This window comes from Haliotis rufescens, unplaced genomic scaffold, assembly GCF_023055435.1.
Source record: "Haliotis rufescens isolate VD_foot unplaced genomic scaffold, xgHalRufe1.0.p SCAF_9, whole genome shotgun sequence".
In the NCBI taxonomy this organism is placed as follows: domain Eukaryota; kingdom Metazoa; phylum Mollusca; class Gastropoda; order Lepetellida; family Haliotidae; genus Haliotis; species Haliotis rufescens.
The window spans coordinates 10,345,164-10,360,999 of NW_025964383.1; the positions used below are offsets into that span (position 1 = coordinate 10,345,164).

General features: G+C 41.3%; 1 protein-coding gene and 1 long non-coding RNA gene across 2 annotated transcripts; both read left to right on the top strand.

The window, feature by feature from the left end:
• Nucleotides 1-1,291: 1,291 nt before the first annotated feature.
• LOC124127945 lies at nucleotides 1,292-2,500 on the top strand. Its single transcript, XR_006860091.2, has 3 exons — nucleotides 1,292-1,426; nucleotides 2,093-2,123; nucleotides 2,377-2,500. It is a non-coding gene; the product is annotated as an uncharacterized LOC124127945 (long non-coding RNA).
• A 669-nt stretch (nucleotides 2,501-3,169) lies between these two features.
• On the top strand, nucleotides 3,170-9,811 carry LOC124122769 (myeloperoxidase-like). Its single transcript, XM_048391084.1, has 12 exons — nucleotides 3,170-3,176; nucleotides 3,245-3,353; nucleotides 4,429-4,562; nucleotides 5,012-5,185; nucleotides 5,343-5,409; nucleotides 6,112-6,206; nucleotides 6,596-6,691; nucleotides 7,088-7,180; nucleotides 7,438-8,098; nucleotides 8,344-8,513; nucleotides 9,182-9,287; nucleotides 9,643-9,811. The coding sequence occupies exons 1-12, from the start codon at nucleotides 3,170-3,172 to the stop codon at nucleotides 9,701-9,703; spliced, it is 1,773 nt and encodes a 590-aa protein (XP_048247041.1). The 3' UTR covers nucleotides 9,704-9,811.
• The last annotated feature ends 6,025 nt before the right edge of the window (nucleotides 9,812-15,836 follow it).

Genomic DNA, 15,836 nt, shown 5'->3' on the forward strand with positions numbered 1-15,836 from the left:
GATACCTTTTTCAAAGATAATTCGCAGAATATACCATATATCGTACCATGACCAATTATGAAGACGTGTATTTATTTTCAAAAGGCATTCAAGACAGTATCTATGACGTTGTGTAAGGAATCAATACCACAGACCTGTCTTGTTACCTGACAAAATACTACACACATATAAGCTTCTCAGATACTATCATAATCGATGACTCCGAATTTAGAAAAGATTCAAACTCATGTTTCATGCATACTAAGCTGAGCTGAGGATTAATGTCAAAACATGGAAGGCATACACGGATTTGAGTCAATATACATACTGATATTCAAAACACTTTTCAGGATAACAGTGGTACTATCTAATCAGACCCGAGGTTAAATCTACCTCGTTGTTCATCAACACATTCGTCAGCAACGACTGAATGCAATATTTCAACTTCTCTGTTATGACGTGGGTTAGAAACAAAATCTCACAAGATTACTCAAAACATGTTTTCGCCTCGTGATATGTATCATTGACATTGAAAATCGGTGTTCCCGCTTCAGGAATAAATACATTCACGGAAAACGCAATATAAGCAGTATACACAACAGTCGAATACACTTCAATAAATACTTAATACATTTACAAAAAAAAATCCTCCCCTATCTCATAGCATATGCATATTATCGCACTGCCCTTTGTCTCAAATGGCACAACTGAAATAGCAAAATAAATAAAATATTAAATGTTTCAATAAGCAATGCTTGTCTACGGCTTTTAAGAAATAGCTAAAAGAAGAAAAACATAGTACGGTTTTCAGTATATTGCAAATTCATTCAGTGTCGTTATAGTATACTTGCTACATTTGTAAACTAAGCTCACACATTTTAACGTGGAGAAATAAACAACATGCATCTGAAATATGCAATTAACAAAGACATTGTTTTAGGGAATGCAGCTACATAGAAATAAATGAGACGCATCCGTTGAGAGAATAAGCGTTTAATGCTAATTTCGGTGGATTAAGTGATCACTTACAAAACAGATTGAAATTACTGTAATGAACACCCTTTGAAAACTCATATAGATGCAAGTACCTAATTGGGCCGCTATTTTATACCCACTCGCACAAATCCTCACGCTTAAGTTTGTTCCTTAGTAACTCGGTTTAACTTAAACAGAGTCCATGACTTAATTAGATTGAACCATTTAATTTCGGACATTTAAGACTAAATGGCTTATCTTATTATTCACTGATTAAAGGATTATCGTCGATGTAGATATATAGGCCGATGCATTTTCGTCGAACACCATTCCGTCACCGAATTTGGGTAGCAACAAGTGGACGTTGAACTTCAAGAGATCACTATTACACGGAGCATACACCATGAAAGGGACTTGGCTGCTTATTGCTTGCTTCTGTTCTTTAACGTATGGCGGATACGATGATGGAAAGGTAACATGCATGTTTCTTGTATACATGGTTATTTTACGTATCCATGTTTACATATTCCAGGTATGCATACAATGCAACCAGGACATATTGTCAACTACAGGTATGAATATACGGAGCTTGAAACAGTAATAACGCATCACTGTTTGATGATTGAGTAGGTATATAATAATGCCATGGACATTTTGACGTTCTTGTTTTTTGCCTGAATATACTCCATTATTTCATACTGAGATCAGCACCATTGATAGTTTTCTCTACCCGTATATAGTGAGTGACTTTGGTTTTATGCCGCTTTTAGCAATATTCAAGCAATATCACGACAGGGGACACCAGAAATGGGCTTCACACATTGTAACCATGTCGGGATTCGAGTCCGGGTTTTCGGCGTGACGAGTGAACACTTTAACCACAAGGCAACCTGACTGCCGAACCCGTATATAGAGCATACCTGGGTGGAATTGCCCGAGTTGATGATTGATCTAGCATTACACGTTGTGTATAATGTCACTTTCAATGCTATTAAACATATTAAAAAAACCTTCATGAGTCCAAAGTTACTCGCAACCATATTGCTCGTATAGGCAATACACAAAATTGATGGAAAATGCTGGCAGTAGAAAGTAGTTTATGTGTTATATAATTCACTTTGTTTCTATTATTTTACAGGTATCTTTATTTGAGCGCTTGCTGAATGAACGTAAGTACTTGCCATGGACTCTTATGTTCGCACATGGATTTCCTGTACATGGGGATGTTAGTTCCATTGCGACACTATATATCTATACAAAAAAATAAACAAAGAGGCAGATGTATCTTCACTTTGGTAACCTTTTTTGGGGGAATACATTTTTAAGACTTCCAACTTCATACACATTAATCTTGTGGGACTGACGTCGCCTTTGTCACCAGCATTGATCATGATGAATCCTATTGTGTTGTTTCTATTACAGTGAGTGCAGCCTCTTCGGGTGAAGCCCCGGAGGAAAGGGGGATGGATGAGAAGAGAGGGGGTAATGTTGTGACAGAGCTGCCGACACCGATACGAGGTACTGAGGCCAAGACTGTCAGGGGGACAGCAGGTAAACAGTGTACAGCGTACTTATAAAAATAATTATACAGAAAAAAAGATTTGAACGCAACAAGTTCAGAAGATTGCCAATGTCATTGAAAAACATGTTGCAACCAATCGGATAGCAATATTTATATTGGAGTAATGCTGTAATATTGGCCACGTTTCTGTATAGTGAGTGAGTTAGGTTTAACGTCGCTTTTAACATTATTCCAGTTATATCGCGGCATGTCAGCTTAGTGTGGGAGGAAAGCCCGAAGTGATGCAGGTCTAAGACGTTTACCACTTCGGTGAAACCCACGAGCTGGGGTATGGTGCTGACAAACCTAGAAACATGATTGGGGCGAACCGGGATTCGAACCCACAATCACAGGTTTCTGGCGTGCCCAAGGGACGCAACTCTGCACACAGAATCGCGGCGCCTTAGACGACTGGTCCACCCGTGCCCCCTCGTTTCTGTATAGAGCGTGAAACTCACGTAGAGAAAAGAAGTAACGTTCTTCGCCATTTTCGCCAATACTTCAGTAACACCAACACACACAGTATGGATAACACATTTATTCCCGTGTAAAGATCATGGTCGGGGGAAACGGACAATTTACTCACTAGGCCGCCCCGCCGCCCATATCACGGTTGAACTAGTTTCTTATTTGTTTTATTATTTTTCGGAAGAAATGGAAAGTATGTATCAACCATACCTGTGTGGAGCTCTATTTTATTAGCGTAATATGTCATCCTTCCTTTTCTAGATCACGACACAACAGACCTTGTAACGTGCACGCTTGCTGACTCGAGTGAAACAGGTCAGATCAGCGTCAACAAAAAGTCAAAGAAGAAAAACAATGGACCGACTAGAAGGTGGGTACCGACCACCCCCCTCCCTTTAGGAGCATAGAGTATACACTGCAAAGTTCGGTCCACACAGATATTTTCCAAACATATATGTCTTCCAGCTTCCGCCTGGCAGTCTATACATCCACTCACTCCAGTGGAATATTCGATCAACAAATTCCACACTGTTGTATATTTCGTATATCTAAGATATTGTGGCAGTATACGATTTTAAGTAAAACAAGAAATAGCAAAATGGAAGACTGATAAGACAAACTGTAGACATATTGATTAACGCAAAAACATGCACATAAATATTATTCTACCATGAATTTGGAAAATAATCGATTCTGATTGGTCAATCGGAGGTTGTCAAATCACTATAAACCCCCTGTGATTCACAGAAAAGTACTTTTTTCAGTCTTTGTTGGTAGGCATATCTAAATAAATAGATCATAGGTTACAAACTGCAAAGTTGCGGTCATAACAACATTCAAAGGATGCGTGGAATACATATCGTGTATAAAACACGACAGAAATCTGCAAAGAGAATGCATTAATTTTTAAGTTTTCCGGACAAGAGAGAGCTTGGAATTAGCGCTTCCCTCACCACCACCATACGACTGTGACGTCATATCTTTTGCGTCACAATGGGCGAAAGCTTTACAAGATTTGCTTAGTTTTCATTTGGTGGTGCCCACTTCATGTTAAATTACCTTAGTCATATGGCTAATTCAATGCCTGTCAAATAATCGATGGAAATATTACGGTGTAAACAAACTACTTGAGCATATAGAAAACAAACTACTTGAGCACATAGAGCGCCATGATTTGTATCTGTCGTCGGTGATTCCGTAATTCAGTTCGACAACCCACTCAAAACACTAGACTCAATCCATGCCGCTTCGCTCAATATGTTTGCTAAAACTAAAGGGTTTCGGGTTTAATTCAGTCATGGTGGCGCGTTCGGGTCCAAATTCAATTAGCGCGGTGAAATTTACAGGTAACCTTGCTCTACATGGAAAACACAGTATGCGTTTCTCCTAATTAATATTATTGATGTTATTGTTCATTCTATTATCGTTTTATTTATTTTCGGCAGACGACGTTCCACTCTCTGCGAACACAACTCTCGTTACCGCCAGATTGATGGAAGGTGTAACAACGAACGGGAGCCTCAATGGGGTTCAACGGAACAGCCCTTTAAGAGAATCCTTGCTTCTGCCTATGAAGATGGTATGTGTAAACGGGTTAAGACACAGTGTCTTCAAATATGGTAGGGTAACTCACATCAACCAACAGAAATAGTCTCAAACAGGAAAGCCTCCAAACGGTGCTCAGACTGATGGTTAGCGGTGGGTAAGCCGAGTGGTTAATGCGGTGGGAAGCCGAGTGGTTAATGCGCTGGCTCGTCACACTGTAAACCCCAATGTTTCATTACATTATTGGTGTCCCCTGTTGACGTGGACAATCTATGTTTGGAATTATGACTACTTTGTCAACACTGAGCTAACGCCGATTGTGATGACAAATGATAAACAGACAAGATGTGGTAAACTATAAATACTGGTATACATGTGAACATGTCTATATAGCGTCTGAATGTCCCTTTGATGTCGTTATATCTGAGGTTGATTTAGTAAGCTCCATAACCGATCAGTCTAAACTATAATTCTCGCCCCCAGGAACCTTTGTACCACGACTAACCGACTCAGATGGCAAGCGTCTCCCCAGTCCTCGTCTGATCAGCACAAGGGTCCACAGGAGCATCAGCCGAAAGACAAGTGACAACTCACTGTTGGTGATGCAATGGGGTCAGTTTATTGACCACGACTTGACCGGAACTCCCGTCCATTCAGGTAAGATGCTATACTTATGTATTTTCACTTATCGCAAATTAACTTTAAATTAATAGTACATGTATTGAGTTCATCGTGCTGATTCAACTACATTGCATCATAATTTATATATTGAGACGAGTGCTATTTAAGTGTTGCCTTCTCTTTGTCCCGCCAGATGACCTCGCCACAAAGTGCTGTGAAGGTCTGGAACCAGGTTTTCAACACCCTGATGTGGAAACTGGGTGAGTACATTGAAATGGAACTGTGTAGAATTTGTAGAACAATTAACAAATGGTGTCAATAATTAGTGTTTTTTTGTCGTTGTTGTTTAACGCCGCACTCAGCATCCCAGCTATATGACGTCGGTCTGTAAATTATCGAGTCTGGACCACTCAATCTATTGATTGACACCATGTGCATCGATCCACGTAATTGGGATACGATGACATGCATCAACCAAGTCAGCAGGCCTGACCACGCGATCCCGTTAGTCGCCTCTTACGGCAAGTATAATCGCCTTTTACGGCAAGCTGAAGACCTATTCTACCCCGGATATACACGGGTTTCATTTATATGGTGCAAATGATACTGTGACATCTTAGGCAAGAAAAGAACATATTGACAAAATCTGTAGATCATAGAAACTGATGACAACATATTGTGAATGACCAACTCCTTTATATACAAGTTTGTTTTTTACGACGCACATATCGGTAATTAGTCATACTTGTCACACAATTATTCAATTTATAATTCATAATGAATGTAACAAGAACAATCTAAAATTCAATGTTCGATATATGTATCCAGTTTCCGTCAGTGGATAATATCGGCTCAAATCGTTAAACCCAACTCTCACACACACTCAATATGAGCACATGAAACGTTTCATCAAAACAATGTATCACGACATTAGTTGTTAAACTTACATGTACTCCTTTCAGCGGCCCCTGCTTTCCTATTAGAATCCCTGATAATGACCGTCACTTCAACAAGAGCTGCATGGAGTTCATAAGATCAGCAGCCGCCCCAGGAATCAGTAAGTGATATAACCCCTTCACGATGCGGAAGTGAGTTGTTTGAATGTTGCATGTGTGCTCTTTGATCAAACACAACATTATTATTACAGAGTCACTTTAATGGGAAAGCCCATCTTTAATGGTACCTTAGTGTCTTAATAAAAATATTGGCGCGGCGTGTATCACGATGGTTAAAGCGTTCGCTCGTCACACGAAAGATCTAGCTTTGATTGTCCATATGGGAACAGTATGTGGAGTTCGATTTCCACTTGAGGATATCTTTGTGAGTGAATAAGTCAGAACATGTAGAAAGAAAAAAACAACACATTGTACAATGTCATCGCGACAGCGGGTGTTCGTGAAGCATATTATTATATCCTATACAACGTTGCTTTCATATGTTTTACAGATCCTCGGGAACAGATCAACCTACTGACAGCTTTTCTGGATGCCTCTAATGTGTATGGATTAAATATTGAACATTTGAACAACCTCAGACATGGCCGTAAGTGGACCTTCATCAATAGCATCCCTTTACTAAGTAAACATTAATTACATTTTGGAAACCTACACGGAGGATACTTATGAACGCGATTAGATGGATAGACACTGATAAGGCATTGTGTCCGAATAGATGGAAAATTGTATTATCCTCTTGCCGTGCCAGAAACATAGGATCGTGGGTTCCAATGCCAGAATATGTTTAAGGTGGTCAGCGTCATATTCCTGCTCGGGTGTTTCACCACAGTGACAGTAACATTTCAGTGACAATCGCAGATAAAGTGACTCTGACCATAAAATATAAAAAAAAATTGCCTTCTCCGTGTTTGAAAAAGATCTTTCTTGTCAGAACTCTTTCTTAATCAGATTTATTGACTCTAACCTCTCTTCATATAAACAGCTTTCCTCAAGACCAAGGGAGATGATCTTCTTCCCGAATCAAATGAAACTATTTGCCGTCTTGAACATTCCACTGACTGGTGTTTTGCTGCAGGTAAATACTTACTGCTGTTTTTTTTAACAACAACTACGTTTAGATATTATGACATTTGTATGGCGATAATGTTGATTGATATATGATTTATTTTCATGGGAAATGTCATCTGAAAAAAACCCAATATGTTTCATAGTTATACTTTGTCAGGTCGCGGTTAGAAGTATATTACAAACGACTTGGACTGATAACAATATTATTTATTGGATGATATTTGATGACATATAGATGATATATGTTTATATTTCAAATGTTAGGTGACGATCGCGTCAATGTGTTCCCTGGCCTGACCGTCCTCCACACTATATTCATGAGGGAACACAATCGACTCGTCAGAGAACTGTCCTCTATTCTTCCTACTGGCACACCTGATGAGATCCTGTTTCAAGAGGCCAAGAAAATAGTATCTGCCATGTTACAACACATCACATATACCGAATGGCTGCCAATCATCCTAGGATCTGAGGCAATGGAGACCTTCAAACTGACACCGGACACATACAGCTACGACATCACCCAAAACCCGACCATCGCTAATGTCTTCGCGACAGCTGCGTTCAGATACGGACACTCCACAATCCCAAAGTTCCTGACCATAGATGGTCGGAAGATGCCCATATCCAAGTTGTTTAACAGTCCGACGGAAGTGATACGGGACCTGGATGCAGTCCTGGAGGCTATCTTGGAGAAGAAGAGACAGAATGTGGACCGCTTTGTCACAGACATGATGACAGACCATCTGTTTGAAACATCAGGCAAGAACAGCCATGACGTCGTATCACTAAACATCCAGAGGGGTCGTGATCATGGTCTTCCTTCCTACAACGATTTCCGTCAGGCTTGCAACCTCAAACAGTTGGACACTTTCAAAACTGCCGTTTTTGGAAATGCTTCATCAGCTTTGAAGAGTACCTACAGGTAGGAATTGTGCAAAAATCCTTAAGTCGAATATATTATATGTTCAGAATGTGTACAACATTTAAATCTATTTGTTGCATTTACAAACATGAACGGTTCATGATATTGTTTTATTGTATAAACATGTCACTGCCCTCGTGTCTATGGATTATAGACAAATCTCCACAAACAGCCTTCCCAAATGTAAGTTATTTCACCGTTTTTCTCATGAAGATGTTGAATGATGTGTGTCCATTATTTTCTAGTCACCCGCGTGATGTTGACGTGTTCAGCGGCGCCGTGTCAGAGATTCCAGTGAAGGGCGGGTCAATGGGACCTCTGCTGGCTTGTCTGATGGGTCAACAGTTTCACGACATAAAGTTTGGTGATTCCTTTTGGTATGAAACCACCAACACTAACAAGGGCTTCACTCCAGGTAAATGACACGACTTATTTTCGTCTATGCACACTTAGTGCATCGAAAAGATGTTCAAAATTAGGCTTATTAGTTTTTAATATTTAACTTCATACCATAATAATATGAAAGCTTCATCGTTGCCACCCATTTTTTTCTACGTATCTTCATTGAGAAAAGGATCAGAACACTAGGCCGATGTGCAGACATTGCACACACACACCCCCCCCCCCCCCCCCCCCCCCCCAAAAAAAAACAAAAAATAACACTCACACACACACACACACACACACACACACACACACACACACACACACACACACACACACACACACACCAATTTTTTTTTGTATAAAAATTATAAATCAATAAATAAATAAAAACAAACAGAAAACTAACAACCTCCATTAACATCAACTCACTTGTCTGACATATGACCGCCTCCGTGGTCCTAAAGATAGGGCGTCTGTTCGGAGAGCAGAAGGTCGGAGGTTCGATCCGAGGCAGCGTTAAACGAAACAATGTCAAACAAGGTACTTGTTACCCTGCCTAATAGGCTGAGTGGGATGTATTTACGAAACGTTGCAAAGCCCATTTCATCTCATATCACTTCTCTGACATGAGAAAAGGTAGAAATTTGGGAAATGATAAACTATAGATGGTATTGCATCCTCCTTACTTCGTTTCAGAACAACTAGTGGAGATAAAACGGGTTAAGCTGTCAAAGATTCTGTGCTTAAACTCCGGAATAAACAAAATACAGATGGACGCATTCAATGTGGAATCCAAGAAAAGGTAAAATTCAGATCTATCTGAACATTTAAATTAAAATTATATGACTCATTAATATCACGTGTTTTAGAGGTCATACAAACATCTCCTTCCTGTACTACATATGTGATAATCTTTGTAATAATTAGTTCACAACACTCTGACAATCTACTGCAAACATTCTTACGTATTTCTGGTAACGTAAGCTTGTTGTTCCATGGTTAAATTGTACGCTCGTCAAGTTGAAGACTCCGGTTCGATTTTCTTAGGTAGAATGTGTTAGGCTATTCTTGGTATTCCGTAACTTAGTAATATTTCAATATTATTAAAAGGGAGACTGAACCTTTCATTATCATCATCACCTTTTATTCATTTTCAGAAATCCCCTACTATCCTGTTGCGACTTGCCAACTCTAGATGTGAACAAATGGCGAAAGTAAAACACTGTTCTCATCACGTATGGCATATATACGTAAACGATTGGCACAACGGTTACTCTCTTCGTGCAAACACATTCTGCCACATAGTTTAACCTTGCTTGACAATAAAAGACATGCAAATATCAGATTGACTTGTGTTATTGGTCTATCCTTTTTGCTCATTTTTGTATATACGACAATCGGTTTTCCGGAAACCTGTCCAATTGGATGATGCAATGTCTGGAAAAGGTTATACAGGAAAACCATGCATAAACATATCAATGCAGAGAGTTTCAACTTGACTACGGAATATTTGATAAAAAAAGGAAACCAACCGACCATGGAGGAAGTTGTTTTGAAGGCATACCATTAATTTGAGGATCATCAATTGTTTATAACATTTCCAACTTATTTCAGTAATGGTGCAGAGACGAGCCCCGACACTTGTAATATATCGTGGTTACATGTACATATTTACAGGTATGTGTGTGGGACATTTGCGGCATCGTATTAGTTTTGTTGGGTACAGTGTGGGAAATCCAATTCTGACTTGCCCCGGTTTCATCTTGGTGGAATATTGCCAGATTAGCGTATGAGCTCATTCGCTTACTCACTCACCTACTATAAACTTAAAGCAATTTGATGTAAACGTATATTACTCACTTCATTATTTACTTATTATTAAATAATCAATGTCTTTGTGGTGAATTCATGTCTTCATCTAACTCCTGTTACAAAGGGAAGATTTATGATATTGGATATATATGTATACTCTAAAAAAAGAAACGCAACGCCAGATTTGAATGATGTGAGAAAATACCAAAATGTGGTGGAGAGAACACTTGGTGATTGTAGTCATCCCAGTTATCGGTACATAGGAAACGTCCAAGGTGAAGGTCAGCTACCATCAATAACGCGTTTGTCCCCCGTTGGAATCGATAGCGGTCTGACATCTCCTACCCATGGAAATGTATGCGAATCACATCCTGGGGAATGGTAGCCCACCCGGCCTGCAACGCAAAAGCCAACGTCTGCAACGTCTGCAACGTCTGGGGTTGTGGTTGACGTCGGCGTAGCTGTCTATCCAATTCATCCCACAGGTGATCTAGCGTGCTGGAATACACGTTTGCCTTTGGCTGCAATTGAGAGGACGTGGCTGCAATAGGAGAATTTCGTTGATGTATCGTTGAGCCGTAAGATTGCCCTGGATATGGCCCAAACCTGCCCTGCCATGATGAGAAATATCCGCCCACATCATAACGCTACCCCCGCAAAACCTGTACGCAGTTTCCAGCGTAACGTTCTCCCCGACGTCTGTAGACCCGTGCTCTTCCATCCCCTCGATGGAGGAGAAATCTTGATTCGTCGCAGAATCAGACATCTCTCCATCGCTGTTCAGGCCATACCCTGTGTTGACGACACCAATACAGTCCTTGTTGTCGACTCAATATGACGCGTCGAACAGGACTTCTTGCTAGTAGACCTGCTACTCTTTAACGGTTTCGCACGGTCTGGTCGGAGATTCTGCGCAGTCCGGGTATTTTGGATGCGGTTGAGGTGGCAGTGGTCGTCCTTTCACGTAGGTGGCGCAGTCGGATGTAGCGATCTTGAGCAGGGGTGGTTACTCTTGGTCGTCCCGACCTTTGCCGATTACGTGTTGACCCATGCTGCTGAACAAGAACCCATATCCTTGTGATTGTGCTGGGCGCTACATTGAAAACCATGGCTGCAGTGGCTCGCTATTCCCCTGCCTGCAAGCGGCCTATGACGTTTTGACCTGTCACTGTTCGGCTGACGCAGATGCCAGACAATCAAAAGCCCTGCACATTAATACCGTTCATAGTGCTACTGCATAATAAATATTTCAATAGCTACATTCTACCATGACAAACCTGAACGCAAACGCCTTAGTCTTATAGAAGTTAATGAGTAAAGCAGCATGGTTGAGTGCAGTGTTTTGAGAGAGTATTCTACCTGAATTAAGAAAACCAGGATACCAGCCAATAAACAAACCCTTGCATACATACAGTAACCACCCCTTAATAAACGAAGCAAAAGTTTGAAGGTTTATTTCCAAGCAGAACGTCTCTATGATGACATCGCAGTGCTCATTGCGACGTAAATGCTATGTGATCACAGTAGGCTACACAATAGGTTAAACAAACTTCACTCTTACCGTTGTCTCCAAAACTCTCTAATGCCTGTGCCTCAGTCACATACATACAACTGTCGCCGGACCATGTGGGGGCATCGGTGAGTTTCACCGATGCCCCGGCGTGACACAGATTTTTGCCCACATCTGTGACACACAGGTGCAGTGGTCATGAAGCCAAAGATGATCGGTAGATACCCGAAGGATTTTGGAAAAAAATGGTTGCTCGCTTTAAAAGGAGCCCGCTCAGTGCCCGACCGATCATAGTTCGTGTTCGCCGTTCTTTGTACCGTGTTTTTGTACCAGCGCTGCCAGGATCACGTTGTGACGGTGTCGGGCTCTCGCGTACTGCATACGGAGCCAGGCCAGTCTCAGTGTGTGTAGAGGGACAGGTATTCTGAAGACATTCTATGCTGCTCAGCCAATTCAGCCCATAATATACACTCCGAAACAGGCACGCCAACATTCCAGGTGTCCGACGAATGACACCCGCTCGGCGCCTGCTCGATGCTTCCCCGGACTCCGGTTGGTCACCTTTTGACTTGTATCCCGGGCTGTTATGTTATGGATATCTGTTCTTCTTCAAACACAGGAGTCCATCCGTGGTTCAATAGCACTTTATTTGTGATATAATAATTACAGCATCTGTATCATCACGATTGTGCACGTGATAATGGGACATACATGGCCAGGAACATATCAGAGGCGTCAGAGGGCCAACCTGCCTAGCCCCTGTCCGAGGGTCAAGCCTCGACTAACAGAAATTTTAACCAGTGAAATCACTGACCAGCTGCCACGTATGGAGTACGATACCTCTCTGGTCAGCCTGCAGTATCCCTCCCGCACCTCATCCACAATGTCAAGCTTCAGTGGCCAACCGGCCATTCTCTAGCGCTAATTAGGAGCCACTAATCTGCACATGACTCCGTCTCCGTGCTGTTAGCCATAGTAATAATAGCCCAGCTGCTGTTATAATATGTATTGGGTAGTGCTCTGAATATTTATCTACATATATTAAACTTATTTAACTCAAGGAATATATAAGATATAAATATATATATACTCCCTGCTAAAACCTATTCCCTGCCCAACTGCCTACGATATACGCCCTTTCTTAAAAGCATTGTGAATGAGGTAGCGATTAAAATACTATACCTAATACAAGTTAAATACTAAAAACATGAAACGTTAGAAAATCAATACAGTAGAGAAGTGAAAACATAGACACACCATTCAGATTGTACTGATGTGACAAATTATCCAGAAATACCATCAACCATGGTTGATTCACAGTTTAAATGATAAATTCATTCTAAATTGACCAACGTCCGCAGTAAGCTGTATATTATTAATCCATAAAAGTGTATAATAATAACAATATTTTCACAATATGAAAGCAGACTGAGATATATGTTGTGGAACCCAATTTCTTTTGCTACAGCAGACGGCACATGACAATGTGTTAATGAACACCAGATTACGTCAAGTACATGGATTACAAATAAAATACAGCAGGTACCAATAACATGTTTACACAAATACGTTTCCATTGAGCACTGATGTAGAAAGTCTTATTAAAAATAGAGCTTTACAGGAATCATGGTAAGGTGCCATGTACCAATACACCGTCACTAATAATACACACAGTTGTTCACAGGTAACACATCACATCATTTCATTCCATTCTTTCCATCATTCTCTCTCTCTCTCTCTCTCTCTCTCTCTCTCTCTCTCTCTCTCTCTCTCTCTCTCTCTCTCTCTCTCTGAACTTATAAATACATCATATCCGGTTCACGAGGATCCTCATACACATGATAAATATATATCATAAACATCATTATATTTATCATAAACATCATTTTCAATTTCAGGCGCATAATATTTCCCTTACACTACTACTCATGACAAACATTACGAGCCGATCTCAGACGTACTTGAAACACGCGTGTTCATACATCAAATAGTAGTGAAACAACGCCCTAATCAAATTAAGATATGGTAGCGCATATTAATAAATGTCGGGAAGGGGCACAGTTGACGGGACATGTAGACACAGGTGTATGCTACAACTGAGAGAAAAGGAAAAGGGACAGAAAATTGTATACATGTACAATGAAAGCGTTAAGTGGGGTAAAGTAGTTAACGGGGGGGGGGGGGGGGGGGGGGGGGGGGGGATTGAGGCGACACTCCTGGGGACTCAGGTGGTATAACCCACAGAGGAGGCACTTGTTTGGGTGAATGTGCGCATGGTACACTGGGGGTGGGTAGATGGGAGGTGGTGGGGTGGAAAGGGTCGGGGAGTCCAGCGGGAGGGTTTGTTGAGGGAAAGCCTTGTTTGGGGAAGGTTTGGGAAATAATTTGTTGAGTTGCGTCGCTCCTTGTGTATTCTTTCCAACTTAACTTTGAGGGATGTAATGACAGACATGATACCCTCCTTGTCAGCCTCTTTGTGTGTGTCCTCTTCTACCTTAGCACTCGGTACCATGTCTGCAACGTGGGATGGCGCCGGTAAGAATCACCTGGATGATGTGAGGGAGGGCATTTCTGAAAATGTGGTCCTTTATAAATTGATAAGTGTTACAGTTCAAAATAGATGCCTCATAACGAATGGAATAAAGGAAATCGCAAAAACCTTCATGTTCTTTTTGTTTTCTGTCTATCAGATCATTCTTGTGGTCTATAACCTGAATAGACGTGGGGACATACCATTGCCAAAAAGATTGTTGAAGCTCAGGCCATGTCATGTTGTCCTTTCATGGAAGTCCTTCATACCAAATTAAAGCAGTTTTTTTATAAATATAGGGGGGAAACGTCAATAATTTCTTCACTTGTGTAATTTTGAATTGACGTAAATTTCTGAAATCTACCCAGCCATGAGGGTGCAGAGCGGTGATCATATCCGTCGAACAAAGGCATCGGGAGGGTTGTGAAGCTGACGCGAGATGAGGGCTGGACACTTGGGTGGTCAGCGGGTGGAGAGAGGCACGGACGGAGAGAACAACAACGGCGCTCACAATGGGATATATATATAGTCCTAGGCCTGTTAAAACCTATACCCTGCCAAACTGCCTACGATACTTGGCTTAATCGTCCGGTCACCGGAGGGGAACATTCCGAGTATTGACCGATTCCCGGCAGATGACCTTGTCCGATTCCCTCGCGGTCTGGCATGTGCCTGGAGGGCCACTGGTGGGCTACCGGAAGATGTGTCACGGATCCATTACCGATGGGGGTGCGGACCACCGGTCGCCGCAAGAAAATAACTCCGAGTTATTTCCTTCCGATGTGTCCACCGGGTCTTCCCGATGTCAAAAACATGGCCAATGCTCACAGATGATCGTCCGGCACTCCGTCGCGTATGCCTCAATTTTGCCGATTTTCAGTCTTTTCGGGCATCGTTAACTAATCTTTCCCAGTATCGGTGGATATGTGACTCGGGCATAAGTCGATCTGTATCTGTATCATTTCAGCATTGATGGCGACCCATACTTTGAACACTGTAGTAACTGAAACTCTACATGTTGTATAATGTACACGTCATCACCCCAAAATGCCTATCAACAATGGTTAATAAGATATTATGATATGATATTCTAACAATATTTGTTCCAAGGTAATGTGGTCGTCAAATCAGCTGAATTCAAAGTAAAAAAACCTATACCCCCATACAAGACTATGCAGTTTGACAGATTAGGACATTTACGTCTGTGCAAGTTTCAGGCTCGAACGAGAATGCAATCCATAAGATTCGAATTCATGAAATATATATAGTAAAACACGAGTTGCGTCCCCTGAACCACACACTTTTCAGCAGCAACGTTGATAACAGTGAGCTGACGAAAGTGATCTGGCACATGACATTGTCCGACACCTTATGTATTGCATTTCAGAGAATCGAGATCAAAAGAATAGATGGCATTACCATGTTGCTGCCGTCCCTATATTTGAAATTAATCAAGTCCATGTTATCGCGAAAATAAAGGAAATATGACATCAATACAC